This window comes from Oryzias latipes, chromosome 13, assembly GCF_053564925.1.
Source record: "Oryzias latipes strain Hd-rR chromosome 13, Olatipes_Hd-rR_3.1".
Taxonomy (NCBI): domain Eukaryota; kingdom Metazoa; phylum Chordata; class Actinopteri; order Beloniformes; family Adrianichthyidae; genus Oryzias; species Oryzias latipes.
This window is the reverse complement of record NC_136249.1, coordinates 13,035,331-13,058,935: the sequence shown is the minus strand read 5'-3', so window position 1 is coordinate 13,058,935 and position 23,605 is coordinate 13,035,331. Positions and strand designations below refer to the sequence as shown.

The 23,605-nt window shown below is 38.4% G+C and overlaps 1 protein-coding gene and 1 long non-coding RNA gene across 4 annotated transcripts in view; one reads left to right on the top strand and one right to left on the bottom strand.

Annotated features, from left to right (window-relative positions):
- Window positions 1-2,269: 2,269 nt before the first annotated feature.
- Window positions 2,270-19,665, bottom strand: LOC101169720 (sodium channel regulatory subunit beta-4). Of its 2 annotated transcripts, XM_023961411.2 has the most exons (6): window positions 18,809-19,665; window positions 11,682-11,845; window positions 10,207-10,426; window positions 9,915-10,044; window positions 9,786-9,813; window positions 2,270-9,596 (listed from the first exon to the last, which is right to left on the bottom strand). In XM_023961411.2, exons 1-6 carry the CDS (start codon window positions 18,897-18,899, stop codon window positions 9,594-9,596), a joined length of 636 nt encoding a protein of 211 aa, XP_023817179.1. In that variant the 5' UTR covers window positions 18,900-19,665; the 3' UTR covers window positions 2,270-9,593. The 2 variants fall into 2 exon arrangements, with proteins under 2 accessions (XP_023817179.1, XP_004075874.1); XM_004075826.5 differs by lacking the exon at window positions 9,786-9,813 and having other exon boundaries at window positions 18,809-19,647.
- A 2,460-nt stretch (window positions 19,666-22,125) lies between these two features.
- LOC110016248 (uncharacterized) overlaps window positions 22,126-23,605 on the top strand; it is a 285,661-nt gene continuing 284,181 nt past the window's right edge. The window contains exons 1-2 of one of the 2 annotated variants that reach the window (XR_013647140.1): window positions 22,126-22,560; window positions 22,699-22,811. This is a non-coding gene — a long non-coding RNA (uncharacterized LOC110016248). Of the gene's footprint in view, window positions 22,812-23,605 lie in introns of both variants that reach the window. The other variant, XR_002291563.3, reaches the window with a different exon arrangement.

Sequence of the window (23,605 nt, the reverse complement as noted above, 5' to 3'; positions counted from 1 at the left end):
TTGTGGGCTGTTTGTCGGGGGGGGGAGCCTGAGCACAGGGGGGTTATCTCTGACTTTGTGAGCTGGTGAGAAAAGAAGCACCTGCTGCTTAACACCAGCAAGACAAAGGAGCTGGTCCTGGACTTCAGGAGGTCCTCACCATCACACTCACCGGTGAACATCCAGGGTTCAGACATTGAGATTGTGAACACATTTAAATACCTGTGTGTTCACCTTAACAACAGACTGGACAAACTATGCTCTTTACAGGAAAGGGCCAAAGTCGCCTTCACCTGCTGAGGAAACTGAGGTCCTTTGGCGTGTGCAAACAGCTGCTAAGGACTTTCTACGACCTTGTGGTGGCCTCAGCAGTCCTTTATGGAGTTGTGTGCTGGGCGGGGGCAGTACAGGCAGAGACTTGAAGAGAAACTGGTTGAGAAGGCCGGCTCTGTCCTGGGCTGCACACTGGAGTCCATCGAGGAGGTGGCGGACAGGAGGATGTTGGCTAAGCTAACATCCATCAAGGATAACCCCTCCCACCCCCTGCACCAAACTGTAGAGGCGCTGACCAGCTCCTTCAGCACAAGACTGTTGCACCCACAGTGAAAGAAGGAGCGCTACCGCAGGTCATTCCTCCCCACAGCCATCAGACTGTACAACACGGGGCTGAAGTGACACACTATGGACCAACAAATGTTTTTCATACAATCATTTATTTACTTATTGTTGCATTTGCTGTTTTCAGTTTTATTTTGTTTTGTTCTTACAACAAATGTTTTTGTGTGTACTTTTACATATCTATTTATTTTGTCTAACTTTAGTTTTACCTTGTCGTGTAGGTTGCAGATGTTACTCGGTTCGTTTCTAATGTTTGTACCTTTAAACCTGAAAAATAATGGTCACTTTACTTTACTGGTTACTTTACTTTTTTGAATGTCACTTTTGCTGTTTTTGGATGTCTGTTTTTTGCTGCCACAGACAAAACAAATTTCCCCATCGTCCCCACCTTCCTGTTTGAAGAAACAGCGAATTATGAATTCCACTTTGACATCACATAAATCTTTAACTTCCTTCAAATTTTTTGTCTAATTTACGTGCCTTCTCAGTACATCTCAAGATGTTGCATTGCTTATGTTAAGTTACGTTGAGAGAGGATCCACTTGAATTGCTTAAACAAAAAAAGGACACTGTTGTGAATGTTAACTGTTTTTTTTCCATTTTTGGTGTATTGGTTGCTTATTCCACCTTTATTAAAGTCCCTCTCCAATGAAAATATTGGTTTTAACATGTTCTTGTTCCATTTTCGACTAACTCCCTGCTCTGCTTCATTCTGATACATCCACTTGCAGACAACTAGATCCCTTTAGATCTTTGTTTTCGTCTTCTGAGATGACATCTGGCTCAAAACGGTACGGCTGGATACTCCAACAGGAGCAGAGCATATAAACAGAGAGCTTTCAGCAACGGGGAGGGGAAAAGGGACGGGGTTGCTCTGCACCAACAGTCCTGGCCTCAACTTAGATGTGAATATTTAAAGAAGTACTGCTGCTCTGCAGAAAAGAAATCACAATTTAAAGACCACTGGGAACGCGTTTACAATAGATCCAAAGATGATCAAAGTTGGACTTTAAATGCTTTGACACATTTTACTGTAAGTCTTTCTTTTCCCCCTTAAGCTTAAAAGGATGAAGGTAAAGATTTCTGATGACTATTTGTGCTTTTTTGTGTGCTGATGTGGACTAAAATCTTACAGCAACTAGCCTAGTTACCATATTTTTCTTTTATCAAAAGGTTTTACAACTTAAAAGCGTATATAAAGGCACAAGACAGTGACATTTTGACAAAGTTTCGAATTTTTAGAAATGCGATGCAAAGCCCAATTCTTAAATGCAAAAAGACATTGTTACATGTGTCTTAAGGAAAAAAACCTTGAGAGATTGTAATGCTTCAATCATATTAATAAATCGTATAAATCATTTAAATCAAATGAATCTGCAAGAAAAAAAAATCCTTAACCCTTGTGCAATCTTAGATGACCCCACCCTAACATTGATGTGTTATCCCTACCATGACAAAGGTGGATAAAGGTGGAGAGATTTCATGTAATCCATGGACACCAGTGAAGATCACAAATCATTGAAGAAAAAAGGTTCAGCGCACTGTCTAGTGGGTCTAGATGACCCAACTCCCAATGTTACAGTGCCTAGGATAGCACAAGGGTTAATGTACACTAACAGAAACAGACACACCTGTTTACTTCAATGTGAATAAAGACACAAAGAGACAGCTGCAAATTTAATTTGCATTTTTATTGTTATAATGCAATTATAATGGGTTAAACGTTCGAGGTGCATAGTCATGACAGGAGCATGAGCAACATGGTCACAGACAGCCTAATATTTACAGTAAAAGGCCGATCCTGGGAAACAGGGGTTGCAGGTCTGCATTATATGTGGTTTTCTGACTACACTGGTTAAAGCAATACATATAAGAAACTGCTGCAAAGTTTCCATCTACTCTTAGATCGTCTAGTTTATGCGTGGCGTTTCCATTAGTAAAGTCTATGTAGCTACAAGAATATGCTGCCTTTATGTGCAGTTGTTTAAAATTTTGCTGAGACAGCCTGATGGAGTGAGAATATGTAGAGATTAGTGTGAACCTGTGCTTAGAAATTTACTTAACGTACATTGGTCTTTCATGAAGAGAAGCCGAAGGCAGTGTCATAAATATCTGACTTCTGTTACTTTATAAATACATAATAACCCACATTATGCGCCAGACGTTGTCGGTAAATAGAACTGCCACAAGAGTTTGTGCCAAGATAAGAGCATATATCTACCTGTACATTTTTTTAAAGAACTAATGAATATTTTAAAATCAGTTGCAACTCTACTTTTTTCAGATCTAGATTAGTCAAGTAGTGTTTGTTTTTTTAATAATAACAAAAAATGTTAAAAATGTCCACTGCAATACTTTTGATTTTTATAGAAACATGTAGGAGAAAAACACATTACATTTTTAGACTCTGAACTAACTAAAAACATATCTTTTAAATGTTTAAGCCTAATTCAATACTTATCAAAACAGCTGGCAGTTTTCCATTCTTTTTGTGATTGGCCAATCAAACAAGGGACAAATTGTTGCAGTTCTTTAGTGGAATGTACAAGATGGAGAGCAGACATCATACTCTTGGCTTGGCAGTATGAGTTGTTCACCTGCTGGAAGTGCATGTGTGGTCCAGATAAAGATCAGGCAAAATGTTCTACCGAACTGGAATTACTGAAGTGGTTCACGCTAACAGAACATGTTTTAGAGTCTTGTAATCGATGCGACGACAGCAGACATGAGACTCTTAGAGTGGCAGTATGAGTTTCAGCTGCACTGGCAGTAAGAAGAACACAAACTCTGAAGAATTAGTGTTCGGTCACAGCCATTGACTGGATATGAGTACTGGGTTGCAATACGGATGGCACCATGTTGGAGCTAGACATCTTCAGTAAGCAGTGATTCGTCTAAGATGATCTGTATCATCGTTTCTGTAGCAACCGCTCTTGCCAATCAGAAGTGAGCTTGTTGGAAGTCCACACCCCTACCACTAAAAAACAGGCCACACAAAATCTTTCAAACATATCAAATGTTCAATGTGGCGGCCAGGAGCCACCACCTACCTACTTTTATTGAGGCATCTGATTAGCCATTAAATAACTTGAATTACTTGCACTACAGAAAAAAATAGTTATTCTGACCAATATATTGACTGAGAAAATAGCTGTTTATTTGTCAGTACAGGTCTATGGGATTTTGGAACCAGCAGGTACTTCCTGTTTGGAATGCCAGGGGGGAGGGGGTCACTCAGTCCAGTTCTCATATACAGTCAATGGTCAGAACACTTGGTTCTTAGTCATCAGAGTGAGCAATGCTACAGTAATACTGAAACTGTCTACACATTTATTAAATTTTCATAAAAATCATTAAATGTATTTTCTGGCTGGGTTTTCTGTAAACATTATGCAAACCTTTTATCAGTGTTGAAGATTTCGATTTTAACTACATATTCTAATTTGTAAAAATAAAGCAAAGAGCTTTCCATTGTTAATATTTTAGGTGGAAAGAGGCTTAAAATTGACTTTTATCAAAAGCACTTTTACTTAATCTGAAACTCTCACTGTCGTGATCTAAACACAGTAGATGCAAATGTTTGTAGCATGACATAAGGGGAAACCGCTCAGCATGTCAGGCATTTAACTACCACTAGGTGGCCATCATCCTGTTTTTGAGTGTGCTGCATTTCAGCATTGCAGAGGACTCTGAACATTACACTGTTCTGTACTGCAGCAATGTCTGCAAGCAGCTGGCTGACCCAACCTTTTTTCTGTTAGATAAGGAAAGAAGATGGATCAAAAGAAACAAAACAATAAAAATATTGCTATAAAAGCTCACAGTTAACACTGCTTTTAGTGCTTTTAACCATCCCATATCTTCAGACAGCTTTGATACATTGGTATTTTCTTTCTGTTTATCACTAAAATGAAATATTTACTCCAATCAGCTTGTTTCATTCCACAGGAGTCATGTTCTGAGCAGATCTGAGTGCCAGTGTTTAATTCTTTCCTGGAAAAACAAGCTTTTATGAACAAGTGCGCATTTCCTGATTTACTTGTACAAAAATTAAAAAACTCAATGTGGGCATAAAACTTAGTTTAAATTGGTGCAAGCTATTCATCAAAATCCTTGCATTAGTCCATCAACTGCATTTGGTATGCTAATGGCACAGCTGAAAGGTGAGGAAAATGCTTAATCAGATCTTCACTCTGTCTGTTAGTCTACGTTCACACTGCAGGGCTTAATGCTCAATTCCGATTTTTTAAAAAATCCGATTTTTTTGCAAGGCCGTTCACATTTCCAATCAAATGTGAACTTTTGTGATCTCCTGTGTGACCGTAAAATGACCCAGAAGTGATCCGCATGCACAGAAGAGTACTCAACGGTGAACGACGTCACTTGTTGTTTGCAGAAGTAGCCAACCTTAACAATGGATGTCAACAACAGTGTTGTCAACAGTGGAGCTCTTTTTGCATTATTACATTTATTTTCACGAAGGAGTCAGCACAATTACAATCTTCTCATTTTAAGAAGGCATTGGAGCCAGGATCCTTTGTACCCACTGTTGTGGAATGGGGTTGTGTATGTGCTGGAGCCGCTCACTGCCCCTCCTCTCTAAGGGCCACGCATTCATGTTGCGTGTTACGGAGGAAGGAGAACGATAATAAAAGAAGGCTCCCCCCAGCAGAACTGCTATGGACTCTTTATTAACCCGCTCTGGAGAATCTGAGGGTCCAAACGGGGAAGTGAACCCCGAAGGAGGATCCGCCTTTGGTACCCCGTGCTTCTGACCACGGTCGGAAAGGGGAAAAAAAAGTAATCACGGGAAAGGTTCAACACCACGCTCGGCCATTTCACTGGAAATTTTTTCAAAAACCGCCCGGTTGCGATAAGAGCCCTGGAGTTTGGCCTGTCACCCCAAATATGAATCAAATCGGTGACCTGCTTCCCTTCCACTGACTGGTCTCAGCAGCATCGTCCGCCATGGTTGATGTTTATGATCTCGTTCCCGCCTACTTGCGTTTCAATGGCTCACGGGTCGGATACATGTGGCCTGGCCGTTCAGACGGAGGTCGCATTTCAAAGGTCGGATACGTATGGGATTCAGGACCACATACCCAAGTGGCCTGGGTCACATTTGAAAAGATCGGATGTGTGTCGTTCAGACTGTTATGAAAAGATCAGATACAGGTCGCATACGGGCAAAGAAATCGGAATTGGGTTGTTTCAGCCTGCAGTGGGAACGTAGCCTTATAAACTGTTCAGAGATACTAAGGTGAAGCTCCAACTTTCACTTTTTGCAGTATATCAAGTAAATTCTATTAGTAAATGTTAGATTTATTGATCATAAGAATAATAAAACTGCAAGAAAGTCTATTTCTAAACAATGACACTACAAACTTCTTTTTGTTGTGGCCTGATTTTTACAGTTTGTTGTTTCTTCAGTATTTTAATAGTGTCTGCTCATTGAAATAAAATTGTTTAATTGTTTGGAAATTAGGTATGCCATAATTGTTACAACAAATAGTAAGATAAGTGAATCATTGCATCCCTATCGTATACATCTGCACATTTACATTGAAAATGTTGAACATGTACTGTATGTTGTGCTAAATGTAATGTATTTGATATTGTTTTATTACATTACACCAGACTTAGTATGAGTCAACTGAAAGTGATTTCTTCATTGTTATTTGCTCATAAGCAAATTTAAAAAAGAAATTTTCTGAATTTTTAGCTTTCCGTTGTCGTTTTGTCAAACACACCAAAAATCGAGGTTTTAACCAAATTGTGGGGAAAGTGAATCGTTTTATTTCTAGCAGAAACTCTCTTAAATTAGTTATCATTAAATCTCTAACGTTCCATGACAGCCATAATGCACGATGCTGATGTAGTAAGGAGATAAGCAAAATACAAAGCATTTTCATTTTTGTCAGATGGAGCACAGGAAAGTATTTTTTTTCTGTGTTTGACCATGTCAGCAATTAAAGGTTGCAAAGTCAGTAACTTTGGAACCTGTTAATAATGTATGAGCACTGTTGAGCCATTAAATAAATATAGCCTGGAAGCAATTTCATAAAAAGTAATCACTCAAAAAAGTCTTGAAGGCTAAAAGGCTAGAAGCTAATACTTTTGAAGAAAACTTATGTATTCCAGGAGAATTTGTGCAAAGTTTTAATGGAATAAGAATGCTGTCAAATGGTCCTGGGTGTACCCCTCTTTTTTCAGACAGTAGCTGAGTCGATCTCTTTCAACCCTGTGAGCTGAACTCCCGTTCGGGACTAAGCGCTCTTTGAAGATGAATGCTTTAATGGAATATATAGTATCCAATGCAAGTCTGAATGATATGGATACATTATCCAGCTGTCAATACAGTGGTCTGCTATGCATTTGTATTTCTGTACAAGCAACTTCCTCCAGCGAGAGTCAGAGCCTGTCAGTGCAGACTTAAAGTATAGTACACACAAAGACAGACCATTGCACAATCTGACATCTGCATTATTGCTCCTTTTGAAAACAGAAAGGGCACTGTAATCTTGTTTCAGAGAGACATAAGCTGGTAAAAACTAAATATAAAAAAGGAAACTCAACTAATATAGTCCTTCTGAATTCAATTTAGATTTGACGAAGTGCTTTATTGTTTCTAGAATTGCAACTACCTCTGGCATTAAAGTGTCTGTTTTGTGTGTGCACTATTGTTTCTTTTTGTTTATGCTGTAAAACCCTTTGAGGGATCTATATTCATTGAAGTTTGAGGGTTCTTTTCCTCATTTGCATCTTTATGCAGGGTATTCTTTGTAAACATTTCCTGTTTTACATAACTCATTGTGCATTTTTGCACATATTTTTACAGTCAACAACCTTTGTACAGAACAACTAGCCTTAGACTCTGATAAAGTGCTTTACTGTTTCTATTGAAAGGCCAGTTTGTCTGGTAACTGGTGTCTTCGTTGTCATATTCCAAGTGGAGTAACATTACCTCGTGAGGGTTTTGTACAACACTTCAAACATGAAAGACTCGTCTCATCTTTTTTGAAAACAAACACACCCGGCAGACTGCAATGTCAACTTGTTCTTCTTTCTCTTTCGGCTTTTCCCATCAGGGGTCGCCACAGCAAAACAACCTCTCTTTCGAGAATGAGTTGCATGGTTAACTTGGCAATGTTTTACGCCGGATGCCCTTCCTGACGCAACCCTCTCAATTTATCTGGGCTTGGGACTGACACAAAAGTAGAGAAGGGAATATGGAACAGCCCGGATTCAAACCCTGGTTTCACGGACGGAAGGCGCCGAAAACCAGCACGAGCTAAACTGGCTCCACGCAACGTCAACTTGTTGGTTAATGAAAAAAAAGTTATATGATGTATAATCCCTGACTGTTTTACATTCTTCAGTGGTTTTCTGCACTTCTCTAGAGTTTTCGATGAGGGACAAACAACTATTGATTCAAATTTTCTAAATAAATAGGAAACTTTTTGATTAGGCTTACACTTAGTTATGGAGTGTGGAATTGGAAGAATTTCTGTAAAAATTTATGCCAGTTTTGTAAGTGCAATAAATGTATGAATCTTTCAGGTTTATAGACATCCTTGATGGTAAAAGAAGTTTTTAAAAAGTTGATGCAATATTTCCACAGTTTTAGCAGGCGAAAAGTCAAAAATAGAACCATCAAGACATGGCGTGTTATGGTTTAACATATGCTCCTATGAAGTTATGCAAAAAGCACACATGCTAAGACTGAATTGGTTATTAAACAGAAGCAGCATTAGGGTCATTCCTCTTTGTATGGAGTGGGGTATACTGGGGATTGTCTTTGATGAAGGTTAAGGTTATCTTTTTATAATATTGTTTTTTCTGTGTTTTTATCCTCCCACCAACTGGGGGAGCAAAAGCAGAGCAGGCACCAGTGTTCATCTAAAGCAAACATATTAAAACAAGTGCAGAACTCGATCCATCTGTCAAACAAGAAAAGCCCAGTTGTAAACCTTGACATGCCAGTCATTCGACTGTTTAAACTCAGTGACAGGAGCAGCACAGAACATTTATAATCATGAAGTCTCAGTTTTTTTAGATAGTAAGCTCATTAATAATTAGCTAAAACCACAATACGGTTACATTGGGGGAAAAAATGTGCCTCAAAGAAATGTTAACCACTAAGCTCTCACATAATAAATCAAGAATATAGTTTACAATGAGGATTTTGACTTGTTTAGCCCAATTTCAATTTTCATTTCAAATTTTGTAAAATAAAGTGGATAAAAGTTATCATTTACTGCATGACAAGCAATAATATTCCGTGTCTATTTTTTTGTTTTATACAAAGTATTTGTACAACTTTTTGATATGTCATCAGTGTTAGAAAATGCAAGGAAAAAAATTTCAGCCATAAAGTGCTCCAGCAGATTTCCTTTGGTTAAAGTTTGGCAAATATTTGTTGAATAATTAGAAGATACTAGGGAATTAACTATATTTTAATTGTCAGCTTAAGCCGCAAATTAAACTTTAGCTTGGAATTAAAAATATTTATTATCTTTATATGTATGAAGCTATGTGATACTCCATCTAATCTGTAACTGAAATGCAAAAGAAAGTCACTACAGATTGTATGAAATAAAGTGAATGTTCTGGTTTCCGTAAGATGTGGCCAATATATCAAAAAGACGTTCCAACTGTAAACAAATGGGCTTTCTTCTTGGTGAAAGATTGATCCAGATCCTGTTACATTTCACATTTCCCAAATTTCAAGCATGATTTCAAACTGAGACGTAAAAGTTGCATCAGTTAGCCACTAGTAAAATAAAACAGTCCTCTGATAAGCACGTTTTCTCTGAGCATGTATGTTTGTCTAACATATATGTACATATATATGTTTTTTTATATATGTACAAACATACATACAGCAGATATAGTTTGCATTTGCTTATGCCTTTGGTGTCCCCTTGTTGTCGGCTTTGGCTCCTGAAAGTCCATTTTCTGTGTTGTCGTTCCCTGAGGAGGTCACCAGGCACTCTTTACTGCAGAGGAAAGCATTATCAGAGTCAAATGTGTTAGTTACTAAGTATTTAGATTTCACTGGGTGAAATTAAAGAATGATGCAAAATCATTGGCAGGGTCAGACAAAAAGCTATAAATTAATGGCACATTAATAAAAAATTCCCAAAAACTAAGCTTTACAATGCTCTAATAGTGTAAGGTGTTCATACATGTTTTGATTGCTGTCCTTTTTCGTGCCTTTAATTAAAAAAAAACAAAAAATAAACAAACAAACAAAATAAAAACTTTTTTCTTATAAAACATGTTTTATTCAAGAACACTGATACTGACATACTCACTTTTTCTCATCATCCTTCAGCAGGAAGTGAACCACCAAGGCTTTTATAACCATGATGATAACAACTAAGCCGATGACTCCACCCAGCACCGAGACGATAAGGACTGTCAAAGTATTGTCCACCTCTTTCACTGAAAGAAGAGACAAAGGGAGAGATGCTGTGATTTAGGAAGACATGATAACAATGTACAGGAGAAGTACAACTGATAATGACCAGATCATTTAGCTGTCTTGTACAAACGTAAAAGCACAGTAGTAAAGTTGACATAAATAATAGTAAATTTGTTGCGTACTTTGGTCAACGACTCTAAGGGTTAAGACAGCACTGTGGTTGCGATTTTTCTCTTTTGGGTTCCTGGCAAAGCAGATGTACTGTCCTTCATCCTCAAAGGTGATGTTCCACAACAAGATGGAGATGTTGCTTGTCGTTGAGGAACCAACAAACGTCACACGATCATGTGAAATTGAATAGGTGGGCTCTATTTTTTCTGCAGGAATGTTTCCCTCACATAACTGCAGACAAGTAGCCATTGAGACACAAAAGAAGAATTATCCAACATATTTCCAGGTAAACTACAAGTTTTTTCGGAGTATACATCACAGCAGCCAAAAGACTGCATATTAAAGAAGAAGAAAAATTATATATATGTTGCACTTTTGGGAGAATTATATTAAACAAAATACAGAAACAAGAAAAGACGAATCATTCGAATTATTTAGATAACCATGTCAAATACAATGTGTAAATAACATGCTAATAAGTCAACTAAACAGTTAATTTGACCTAAAATCACTAAATCCATTGAATTCTTTATCCTCAGTAGCTGTGTTTCTATTGATTGTGAAATTCTGCAAATTGGATTTACGACAATAAATTTGCCTGATTTACAATTTCGAAACAAACTCACATTTATTGAAAAAAGATTTACGCTTGGAGGAAATGGTTTTTGAGGCGCATATATATTGACATATTTTGCAAAACTGCAATTGAAACACTTTTTTTAATTAAATGAGTCACGTGACCAACAATCAGATGGCAATGTGCTTCTTGGTAGGAACTGGCTACCTTAGGCACTGCAAAGCGGGCGCTAAAAGAGGGCCCATAGCACAGCTCATCAAACATTGAGTGTGTCATGTGGAATTGTTGGATCCATAGCTCAACTGTAAAATCATCAACCGCGATTTCCCAAAATGGCTTCATCCGTAGCTGCTCTCACATGTAAGGAGCTTGCCGCTCCAGGGCCTGAATAAGACGCAGATGTCTCCTTTGATAGATGATGATGAGCATGAGTGCCGTCGCAGAAATTTTAATGTATCTGCTATAAATCAAAGTATTGTTCACATCTGTCGCCATGTCTTGGTTTGTGTTTATTAGCAGTTATGATTTAATGTAAACAGTGTAATTGCGAATTTCTGACATTTCTGGAATTTTAATAAAATGTTGCGCATGAGCGTAAGGGAAACGCAGCTTGTATTTCCTTTGAACAACTCTGTCAAGCCTGGTATAAGCAGTGGTGTCAGTAAATACTGGTACACACACTTGCAGTGTCCTCTAGCGGTTGTTGCCATTTAAAAAAAAAAAAATTGAAACCGCATATAAGTCACACTCCTGGCCAAATTATGCAATAAAACGTATACTCCGAAAAATACGGTACTTGTACATTTCCATTAACATTTGACAACATTACATTACAAGGATGACCAATAAAGGAAATACATGTCAATATAAAGTTGGGCTGCTGATGTGTTGATGCATGGTTGTTCATACCGCCTGCTCACTTCCGTTGTTACGAAACGTCCACTTGAAGAAAAGGTTTTTGATGCCAATGCAAGAGTGATAATTACAGGGCAGCAGAACTGTAGAGCCATTGACTGCTTCAATTAAAGACACTTTGCCTGTTGTAACCTCCAGTCCACCAACACTCCACACACCTGATGGAGGGAGAAAGAAAAAGGTCATAAAAAATAGGCAATAAGCAAATACTGTTTTGCACCGCAATGCATAAGACGGTTGTATTCAACTGATCCATGAATACATTTTAAGATGTACTGGATGTTTAATCAAAAGGCAGTTGGTAAAAAAACAAAAAGAATCTTTTAGTTGCGGGTGAAGTGTTCTCAATGATAATGTCATCAAGAAATGTTGCATTAGAGCTTGTAGAAAGAAGCAACAATTTTCTCAACACTCCATCTTTACAAAACATTATTCAAACACCTAGTCTGTTTGTCTCTAATATTTTTCAAGCCTTAAACATGTTTTCTCAGTGGTTTTGACACATTTATTAAGCAGTGACACACATGGATCTGTGCTGGTTTCTTCTTTGCAATGCATAAATACAGTATAAACAACCATAAAGGTTAATTTAAGAATTCAGGAAATGTAGTAACATTTTGTGGCCTAATTAAAAATAAAAACAAGCCAACTAGGGTTTTTTTTTGTGTTTTTGATCCGCAGGGATCCTGTGATAATGAGCAGGTATTCAAAGCGGAGTTGCTTTTGCTCAATGGGACCAATCTTTGAAAGATTTTGAAGCTTCATTCAAATTTGCCATCTGTTTTTAAATTAAAATTAAGTTAAAAACCTATATTTTGAAAATTTGAAAATTCCGTTTTAAAACGTATCCATGCAGAAAACAATGAAAAAAAAAATTCTTTAAAGAAAACTTGAACTTTAGGGGAAATATAGCTCAGGAGTGTTTTCATTTTTTGTCCCTGGGCCACACAGATGCTGAGTAAAGTTTTAACTTAATCTTCTCAGGGGTGCTATCTTCCTGAATTCTTGGGAGAAAAGAAAACAGTGGTCGCATTGCAGTGATTACACAAACCATATCAGATATTATAAAGTTCAGTCTCCTTAGAGTCTCCTTAGAGGCACTTATATGCAGAGAGTGAAATTGCTGAGTCACATCCTGAGTCAGGTCAAAATGTATCAAGTAGCAAATACCAGTGAGTTCTTGACTGTTAAGCAGTAGAAGAAACTAAGAGTCCCTATTAAAAAAAGATATGCAACAAAGATATTTGCCAACATTTGTGATAGCGACCAGACATTTAGGCAACATGTTCTTTATCAACACTGTACAAAACCACTCATATGTACAGCTGTACCATCAGTGGACATTTTATAGTGGTCTAACCTAGATTCATTTAAACATCAGTGAAATTATTATAGTTAACAATTTTCCAGACAGAAATTTGTTTAGTTGAACATTTTCTGCATTTGTCGTTTCACTCACAAACGCTGTGGCTGAGTGGCAGAGCACCTACTAAGACAATAGCCACTAAGAGAGACATTAACAATCACTGAGACCAACCATTACTGTAAAGTGCTGACTGTTCTGAACTTTTTTATTTATTTATCTTGGTGATATTAGAACTTTTTCAACATTTTAAAGAGCTGTGCAGTCTGCACTTCTAAAACTGGTTTGGTTCAAGGATTTATCAATAGTTATTTTTAAGAAAACAACTAGGGGCCTTATCACAGGACGCCGGTTAAGCCTTAGTCACATGCATCCCCGTACGGGTGCTGCAGGTTTTTGGGTTTGAAGGATTGCAGGTTTTCCTGTGGAAGAGTGTAAAAGAGGAGTGGCTTCATCTTAAGGGGACCACAGGTGTGTCTCGCAGTTCTCTTGAGTCTCGTATGGCCACCTCCAGGACGTCATTGTTGCGCTTGTGGTAAGAGTATTGTTAAGTATTTGGAAGGATAATGAAATAAGTTTAATAAGTTACACAGACTTATGATGTATGGGTGATGCTGTCGCACTCTAGTTGTTAGTAAGGTAAGTATTGGCCCCTCATGGACTGCGCGTGAAAGCCGCACACACAGGGTGTGCATTTGATATGTAAGTGGCCATACACATGCCCGTAGGATGCCCACGCAAACTATACTATGATTGTCTGATTTCTAAAAGTCAGGCTGCACGTTAGCAGGGCACACTTAACATTTTAACAGCACTAATGGGTTCCTTGGGCACTTGGCAGGATTTGGTGGGTTGAAACACTTTGCTTTAATGCATTGTTGTCTATATATACACACCAATCTAGTTGTCACAAGAACAGGGAGTTAGATCCAAATGCTGTAGGTTTATTAGCTCAGCTAAAAGTACAAAAAGCTGGAGTCAATAGCAGAAATAAATTCATCAGAGGAGAGACAGGGTGGTCAAAATCCAGGAGAAAGTCGGGGCAGGCAGCAGGCAAACAGACAAGTGCAGGATCAGGTACAGGGCCAGGTACAGGGCCAGGTACAGGGCCAGGTACAGGGCCAGGGTCATGGTCAGGAGATAGAAGATTGGGTCCAAATATAACACTCAGTAAAGAAGCCAGAGTAGCACAAACAATACTTCACATTGAGTTTGGCTTAGTGCAGTGCTTAAGTACACTGTGGATGATTGAGTGAATGAGAGTCAGGTGTGTGGCATCCAGGAAGTGCACGCTGGGGTTGCTGGGAGGTGTACTGCATTTAGTACTCTGGAGAAGGTTCCTGCTGATGCCCAGAGGGGGAGACAGAGTTCTGACTTCAGACACTTGTGAGAATCGATGCACACTAGTTTTTTGCAGATTCAGACACACCGACAAAACAGAAAATGCACATAGAGGGCACTAAGTAGTGACTGGAGAGGGAATTTGGACACAATCATAGGTCCCAATTGATTTAGTCTTCCCTTAGTCAATACTTGTTAAAAATGGTATGTTGCAAATTGTGGGTGACCTAATATTCTTGATTTTGGTAATCAACACTGTGTAAAATATGGCTGAATGAAAAAAGGAAGAAAAACAATGAAGTATATTGAAGATCTATGTTGTAGGACTTCCTGTCTTATTCTTTTATCTGCTTTTGTTTACACACGTGCCCACTGATTTCCAAAACTGAAGTAGTCACTTCTGGATTATTTCAGACAAGTGGGACTTCGTAGGATATCTGATTTTTACAAGAGTAGCCATGATTAGCAACTGCCACACAATTATTGTAGTGAGATAACATCTGGTGGGGGAAAGTAAGTTGGACTTAGAAGATCTTGTAAGCTCCTTTCTCGTGGGCAGCTGTCACTACACACTTTTTTTCAGGCTCAACAACTCATAGAACACTTATCCAACAGAAACTGCAGCTGTGACCAGTCTAGTGGGGGAAAATGCGCTTTTAATTCTCCTTTTTTCCAATTCCACACTAATCACAGAGTAGAAAAGACTCATTTTAGCTCACAGAAGTAGGACATTTATATTGTGAGTCTTTTGTTGTGACAGACTGGATGAACAGAGATTTACTAGCTTGATTTAATAAACACAAAAAAGCAATGCATGCTTTTATGAAAGTGCTAGTAAAAGAATGCCAAGCTTGTAGTCCACCTTGATCTCGTGACAGCCATTTCTAACCCTACCACAGAGGATGATGATGTGCATGAAAGAAAACATTTGTTTTGGATTAAAAAAAAAATCTGTCCATCTGACTCCTAAGTGTAAGTTACCCCCAAATGATTCAGATTTACAATGCTTGGAAGCTGAAATTATTATTTTTTTAAAGTTGTGATGGTTTTTGCCAAAAGGAGTGAGTGAGTTTCATCAGCAATTACGCATTTGAGGACAAAATAAAAATAAGAATGCGACAAAATCAAGTTATTCAATCCACTTTTAGCTCATGGTGTTCACACTAGACAAGCAGGGACGGACTTCTTCTTCATTTGCTACTTTTTAATTTGCTACACCTACAGTTACCTACAGTTAGAAGAGGTTTGGAGCAAAATGTTGAAGCAGCGCAAATCTCGTGAATCTGTCCTCAAGCAATTTCTTTCATAGCTCTATTCTAATATATGAAACACTTGTCAGAGAGTTCCAGCCAGGCAAAAACCGCAATTATTAATTTCTCCGCATGATCAATTTTCAAATGGTTGGTGCTTCCGTGAATTAAAAGGGATGCCATCCATATGTCTCTACCAAATCTGAGTCCCTGATTTGTCAATGTTCGACCTGGTTTAACTTTCAACGCACTTTCAATGGCTGCGTGTTTTGAACGTAGAGCCCACCAACAATCTTAAAATGTACATGGCTACGCATGAACATGAGAATTTTGAATGCGGAAGCCCAAAACAGTCATTTACATGCGTTTGCCTAGAATTTTCATTGTAAGTGGTTACTCGAGGGTGGTGTGAACGTACATACTGCATCACTGCATCACTTTCTTGTGGTGTCGTCTGCACATGGAGACTTCAAAGAATATACTTCAGACGGAAGCTGCATGTGTGAGTAACATTTGAGATACATTCAAAGTTTTCACTTATCCATCAAAATGATGAGATTCAGGTCTTACAATTATGTCAATGGCCATGGGTGCATGAAATTATGCTTCTAATAATGCACACTGCAAACATCTATGAAAGTATGAATTGTTAGAACCTCACTTAAATCCAGCCTGGTGATGTGATAGGATCCCCACCCCAAACAAATCCAATGGTATAATTTCCACTCAACTAAGTTGTAGTATTTTTCTTCTTTGGTATATCTTACCTCTCTGGTATGTGCTACTTCTGGGCAACACTGCCCTCTAGTGAACAGCTGTTGTAACTGTATGGTGTTTCCTGACAGTTTGGTAAGGGTTAAGGTTGAATAAAATAATTCATTTTGCGCCAATTTCAAAGCAAGACTGCAGAACTATCCTATAGTGTAACAGCAATTTTGTAACCTTTTAGCAACAAGCACTTTTTTCCCCTTACTGGTTTCTTTTTCTGCCACAGATCCTGTATTTGCACATCAAAAATAATGAAGACTTGGGCTTTAAAAAAGACTTTATTCAATATTCAACTAAATAGGATGCTGCATGATCAATTTAATCTATTATTTTTTGACTACTTAGAAAAGTAATTGGTCTAAAAAGAGGACACTTATGAATGGTTAACTCTGCATCTCAGTCATTTAGTGTTAATCTCATTGTTTACATATGCCAGTCCCTCTTAATTTCTATTAATAGATTTCATAATCATCTCACTTTACTCCTCTGCTCACTAGTATCACTTTTCATTGTACCGCCTCTGTCTGCACACCCCTTCATGCTTTACATTTTGTCTTGACAACTGTATGGTACACGGTGGTCTTCGTATGTGTGTGGTGATCCATTGAGTGCGAACTCTTGTCTGTGCACACAGCACACATGTGCTCTCTTGTGAAAGTGTGTACACGACTAATAGGTCGGCATGTACGATATTTTTAGCTTCACTATCAAGTGTCTCCTCGTCCCAGTTGGGAAGCATCAATATCTGAATTACTCATGGTGGGAAAAGCAAGTATCTGTGTGTGCTTGTGTGTGCGTGTGGGTGTGTGTCCTTGGTTAAATCTGAAGGTTAGTTTTTATTTATTTTATTATAAGTAGGCCAGAGAATGGAGGGTTAATGTGAACCCATAGAGAACTAACTGAGGACACTGTTACCTCTACAAGAGACAGTGATAAAGAGAGGAAGTATAAGAAGGATTGGTGGTCAAAATTAGGTAGAATAAAGAAAAGGAACCGGGAAGTAAGACGAGAATATGGTTTAGTGTGTGGAAAAAGATTACCCAGGCAGTAAAAATAAAAGCTTAAGAGAAAGGAAGGGACTACAAAATGATTTAACCAGCTGCTAAGCCTTTCAATAAGCAGAATTATTGGTGTTGGATGATGAGACTAATTCAAATTTACACTTCACAAAAACATAATTGAATGTATCATCCTGTAAACATGATTTTTAGTTAAATTGAGCTGCTACTTAGAATTTAGTTTTTTTAAGTGAAATAATTTTTGAAACTTTATTTTTTGACAAATTAGGGACTTTTTTTGTACAGTAAGTGCAAGCTTTTAGCATATACAAATACAAAATTATGCTAGTAATTTATTTATATATGGCATTCTTGTTCCTTTTTTTCTTAAACTCTTTAGAATTGTTTATATCTTATTTTTTGCTGACTAAAATCCTCTTAAATGAAAACTATTAATTACTTTTGCCTCCAATAACATGATATTTGGATTTAAGTGTTAACTTCATAACAATCACTCAACAAATAAAAGAAAACCTGTCCCATAAATTAAAATAATCAAAATAAAGATGTCAGAAACAAGCATGTTAGCATGCATTTTCTTGGTTCTTTTCTTACTTATATGAAGGTGCACAAAAAATAATCACCAATTATTTGTCACATTGATCCTTAAATAACATCAGAGCTGAAGCATCTCCTGCAAAACTGAGGATTAACTGAAAAGTTTTAATGCTAATCCTGCTCATGTCAAAAAGCTTTAAGTATTCAATTGTAAATATTCTATTTGGACAATTTTAAGATATTTGTTCAAAATCACTTTTTTTTCCGTTTTTTGTCTTTTTTTGTTACCTCTTTTGCATAAACTCACTGATGTTGAATTTCCATCCAAATACTTAGAGGTTTTAAAACTGGCAATAACTTGTAGGACACTTTTGTTCATTGAAGCCAAATCCTTCTTTGCTTTTACGTTTTCTAAAATAACAAAGATACATTTCCTTTGGTTTATTTGTTTGTTAGTTTTTCTGGAGGAAAAAAAAACACCTTTATAAAATCTGCAGGGTGCACTAGCAGAAAGCAGGTGGCCAGCATGTCAAAAAAAATCAGATTAGTCAAAAGTTGTGTGTTTCATATCTTCAGGAGAGCAACAAGTACACAAATCACCTCTGAAAGCCACATAAATTGGAGTCTAAGGTGATAGAAAAGTGGAAGCAGAAGAATAAAAAAGAAAGAAATCTGCAGAGGATCTAAATTCAAACAGATACATGGAATTCATACACATACATAGAAGTTTAGAACGGACGTTATTTCTATGAAGTTACATGGCTTCCCTGAGTACCAGAAACACCATGTTCCAGAAAAGACCGGAGTGGCATGACAGTCAAAGATCTAGAGGGGATAACTCACCCAGGAGAAGTGCAACTGCCAGTCCTGCGTGGAACAGATCCCCTGATCTGTGGGGCGCAGAGACACTTGAACCGCTGTCCGTGGACGCCATGACACCACCTGTCAGTCAGTCAGTCAGTCAGTCTTTGCGGTCTGTCTGTCCCTCTGTCGGCACAGTGTGAAGTCCTTGAGCCGGTCCTGTCAGTGACAGCTTGTGCGTGTGGAAGAAGGTGGGACAGTGCGCGCAGCGGCGGCGCAGCAGCAGCAGCAGGCGGTCAGGTGCCGTTCTCAGTCCCTCCCTCCTCTCATGCGCTCTGTCCCAGCAATGAGCGGAAAGCAGAGATGCGCTTTCCTCTGTCCGGCTGTTTCCCAGCAGCCTAAAGACAGACAGGACAATGCAGCAGCTGATCAGGAGCCTGTCTCGTTGCCTCTCCTGCCCTCTGTCGCTGCTCTGGCAATCACCGATGATTGGAAAAAAACGGAAAGAAAGAATAAAACAGAGGAACAGAGAAAAGCGCCAAAGTGGTGTCAAAACAGCTCCAACCGGCGGAAAAAAGGCTGCCCAACAAACCCCTTAGAGGGGAGACACGGAGAGGAGGGAGGAGAACACACAGGAGGGATGCTGGAGCAGAGCCAGCTGCAGGCAGCAAAGCAAAGCAGAGAGCGTGCGTCTCCTCCGCCGGCACATGGGGAGGAATGAGCAAGGCACTGCAGAGGTGGAGGTGAGGAGAGGCAGGGGATGGGATGATGGAGAGCGAGGGCTGATACCAGTTCATGGTCTGACTTCCTCAGTCAGCCACAGAGCAGCATATTTATTCAAGCCTGGACACATTTGGTTACAATCAGACATCCCCTGTCTCATTGAGAAGGGTCTGTTCCCCATCTGATCCTGTTCTCCTTCTTTATAGTTGCACATTTTGACTTTGAAAACACACTATACATTAAATATATTATGTTTTATTGTCTCCACAAGCTCAAACACTGTCTTAGACATTTCCCTTTTAATTGTTACTCATTGATTGATTGATTCATTCATTCATTCATTCATTCTGAATGAATGAATGAATAATTGTTACTTTTTTTAAATGTTTTGATTGAATGTAGAGCTGGGGGATTAATTTCATACAAATACAAATAAACTGCTGCCATGTTGGCAAAAATGTGAAACAAAAATCAAATGTATTTATTTTCTTCAATGTAAAAAAAAGGCAGGCATGAAATAAATTATATTCTGGGGTTTGCTTCTGAAGATGTGCAATTCTTATTTTTAAAAAGTTACATGTAATGTTTCTATCTTTGAAATGTATTTACTTTTTTTAGTAGGTATTCGTTTTTTGTCTGTTATGACATTAACAAACAATTTTAGACATTAAAACAGGATTTTTTTTACATGTACTTACGTTCAAATATAAAAAAACATTACATAAAATAAATAACAAACATCAGTTTTTATAGAGTTAGTATAGTTAGTTATAGTAAAAGTGGATCCTGTAAATTTGCAAACAAAAATATGCTATATCAAATAATGCTAAAAAAAAACCTTAATGCATTTCGCAGCTTTAACTGAGAGCATTTACTTTCCCAGTAAACTACTTTCTAAAATGCTCAGATTCAATAATGTAAGTTCTGATTTGGATGTGAAAAACTAAAATGTATTACTTTATTTTGAAAGGAAAGCCTTTTTGTAGTTATTCCCTGTTTTTTCTTTCTTAGTAGATAAACAAACGAGTACGTTGTCCTCATGCACTAAAGCATTCAAACAGTGTCTCCACGATGCTAAAATGGAATGACTAGTTTGTGTACCTCCTTGTTCACTTGTAAACAACAGACACTAGTCTGGCCTTCACACTTTCTTACCTCACATCATTCTCAGCTCAGCCTTCAGCACTGAAAGATCATGAGCTCAATGTGCAGCCTGGCTTCCTTGCAGCATTCATGACTTCCTCACTGGTCCGTTAATGTTAGCAGTGTCCTTGTCAACATGGAGGTCACAGCTGAGGTCCACTCCTGAGCTCTGACTGCAGTGCGAATGAAGCACCAACTTTTTCCTCTGCCTCGTGCTACTTACGGTATATGCCTCTTTTCTCATTAATGGAGGATCGTTTTGCATCTCACAAAACACTTCACATCACTTTTTGGTTTTCCATTTTATTTAGCCACATGTTTTAAAGACCCATCTGAGGAAAATTGTGTTTTTAACATTTTACTTTTTTGAGTATTTCTTTATTCAAATCGTTGTGAATCAGGAGCTGATGAAAAATTGCTGTTAGAGAAAGAGCCTATTTGTTACATAGAAATAGACTTTGTGGGCCACAGCTCCCTGCTCCGCTCCATCCACTCCATCCACATGCAGACGACTAGATCCATTTACGTCTTTGTTTTCCTCGTCTGAGCTGACATGTGGCTAAAAACGGTGTGGCTGGATAGCTCCAATGTTGCTCGCCATTTTGTTGCAACGGGTATATTAGCTTGGGGGTGTGATGTGCCGCAAACACGCAGGAGAGAGTAGAAACAAAGATCTCTCAGTTATGGGTGAAGGGAGGATGGATAGGGTTACTCTATGCCAACGGTCCCACCAACAACTCAGAGATGCATTTCTAATGAACGTCTGTTGCTCTGCAGAAACTATGGCCTGGAAAACAACACAGGTTTTTAGATTTAGGCTAAAAATGACGTAATGATAGATAAAAGACCAGTGGGAAAGCTTTTACAACAGATCAAAAGATGATTGGAGTGAGACGTTCACACTGCAACAGGAGGTTAAACATACAACAGTTTTTGTGATCCATCAATACTGGACAGGTTACAAAACTGGTTTCCAAAATGTCTGAAGAAAGCTGCCAGAACTCTTCAAATTTTAATTTTTTAAAAGAAAAATGTTTTAAACTTTAAACTTCTTCTTTTTTTGAGTACATTCCAGCGCATTCATACCAAGGCCACTTTGTCCAAAAGCAAATATTGAAGAACTACAAGCAGAACAAGAATCGCTTCTAAAGGATCTTTTATAAAAACAAAGGATTATTCTATTTTATTCTGTTCTATTCTATTCTATTCTGCTAAGTCCTTTTCAAATTTGTATGTGTTTCTGGTGATGTTCCTTAAGGCAGCTGGCTGCACAAATGTACTAGATGGAGGTCAAATAAAGCCTATTGTGCTGACGCTCAGCATGTAGACAGAAAAAAGGCAACACATGCACACAGGGATACGAGCACACGTGCTTGCACACCTGTCTCTGGACAGGGTGACCTTGGATTCTTTTTATAGAGGGCAGGGAGGAGGACAATGTTGCATTGATAGGAGGGTGGGGGTTAAAAAGATCAGGAGAAAAGATGAGGGTTAGGGGGTAGGGGCATTCAGGTAAACAGAATACAAGGTGGGTTTAGTGACAAAAGGTGGACTGGGGTACACAGAGAGATGGCGGAGGGGGAGTATCATAAGAGCGAGGCAAGATGACAGGAGGCAAGAAGAGGGAGGTGAGAGGAGGCACAGAGAGGGAGGGAGCGGAGGATCTGTTTCTGGGACGGCCAAGGCAGGGAAATGCTGCAATGAAGCCATACAGTTGAGCTGGGCTGACTCCAGTTACTTTCCTCAAAGATCACCAGATCCTGGATTCCCTTTGCATGCCTCCTTCTTCCATTTACCACTGATTAGCCTCCATATCACCCCACTCCTCGACCTGGTCTCTTCCCTCCCTCTTCTTCTCTGACTATTTCTCTTTGCAGCGGTGAGTTAGCGGATTTCAAAACGTACCCGGTTGGACGAGGACAAGCGGGGTGGGCCAGCTTTTACTTCTCTGTTTCATCTGCCATTCAATTCTTCAAAGCCTCTCCGACTGGCTGTCTCTGTTTTCTCCATGCACTTTTTTCCTCCTCGTTTTCTTTTGACATCACATTCAACTTTGTTGTTTTCAGGTCTTTCCATCTTTTCCTCTCCTTTCCTGCTGTTGTCGCTGGTTGTGGACATTCTGTGTTGGTGTCTGTCCATCAATCTTTCCATTCTGGTGGAGGACAGTGCTCATCTAAAGGTGAGTCTCATCTAAAGTTACGGGCGGGCCTGCAGAACTCATAGACACATAGATCAGTCCCTAAATATTGCCGTTTCTTGTCAATAGAGTGTCATAACAGTAGAAATTCATGTTGATAGTCTATTAAACTTTTTGATCTACTTGCATTTTACTCAAGTAATTGTGGACAACCTTTGTAGTAATTCCTTCCATTTGCAGACTAATGTTTGTAAAAATAGGGTGCAAAAAGGGTTAAATGACAAAAACTACTAAGGAAAAAGGACAAGTGTCATAGTGCCTTGTCTGTGCGCTTGTGTGTGTTTGGATCCGAGCAGCTCTATAACTAGGACATGTAAAAACACCTATTCTATGTGATGTCTTTCTTACTGTTTTTGATTTACCGTTTTTGTTTTCGCTGACTATCACATCTTATGTTTCTTATCAAGTCTCTTAATTTTCAGAGTCTATGGCATGAAATACATTTTTTTAAATATTGGTCACTAATACTTGCAGTTTTTCTGTCAATTTTAGTTTTTTTTTTTTTAAACTACAAAGTCATTGACTTACCTTTACCTTTTTCACAGAATTGCCATTGTTTTGTAAGTGTACTGAATCTATTGGTTTTCTTATCACTTTTTTCTAAAATTCATGCATCAATGGTTTTATTTTTCAATGTAAGACATCAGATTTTTGTGCAACAGTACAAAATAACGCTTGGTATCTTAAAATTATATCTTTTTTTTTTCAGAAGTCATATTAAAATAGTTTTACAAACATATACATTGAATGGTGTGTGTAGCCCAGTAATATTACAG

What these genes read in the sequence shown, in the direction of transcription:
- LOC101169720 (XM_004075826.5), bottom strand. Translation starts at nt 18,899, where the DNA reads ATGGCGTCCACGGACAGCGGTTCAAGTGTCTCTGCGCCCCACAGATCA. An exon ending in GGCAGTTGCACTTCTCCTGG is followed by an intron (nt 11,846 to 18,808) that starts GTGAGTTATCCC and finishes TCCCTCCATCAG; the next exon opens with GTGTGTGGAGTGTTGGTGGA. An exon ending in ACAACGGAAGTGAGCAGGCG is followed by an intron (nt 10,427 to 11,681) that starts GTATGAACAACC and finishes ACTTGTCTGCAG; the next exon opens with TTATGTGAGGGAAACATTCC.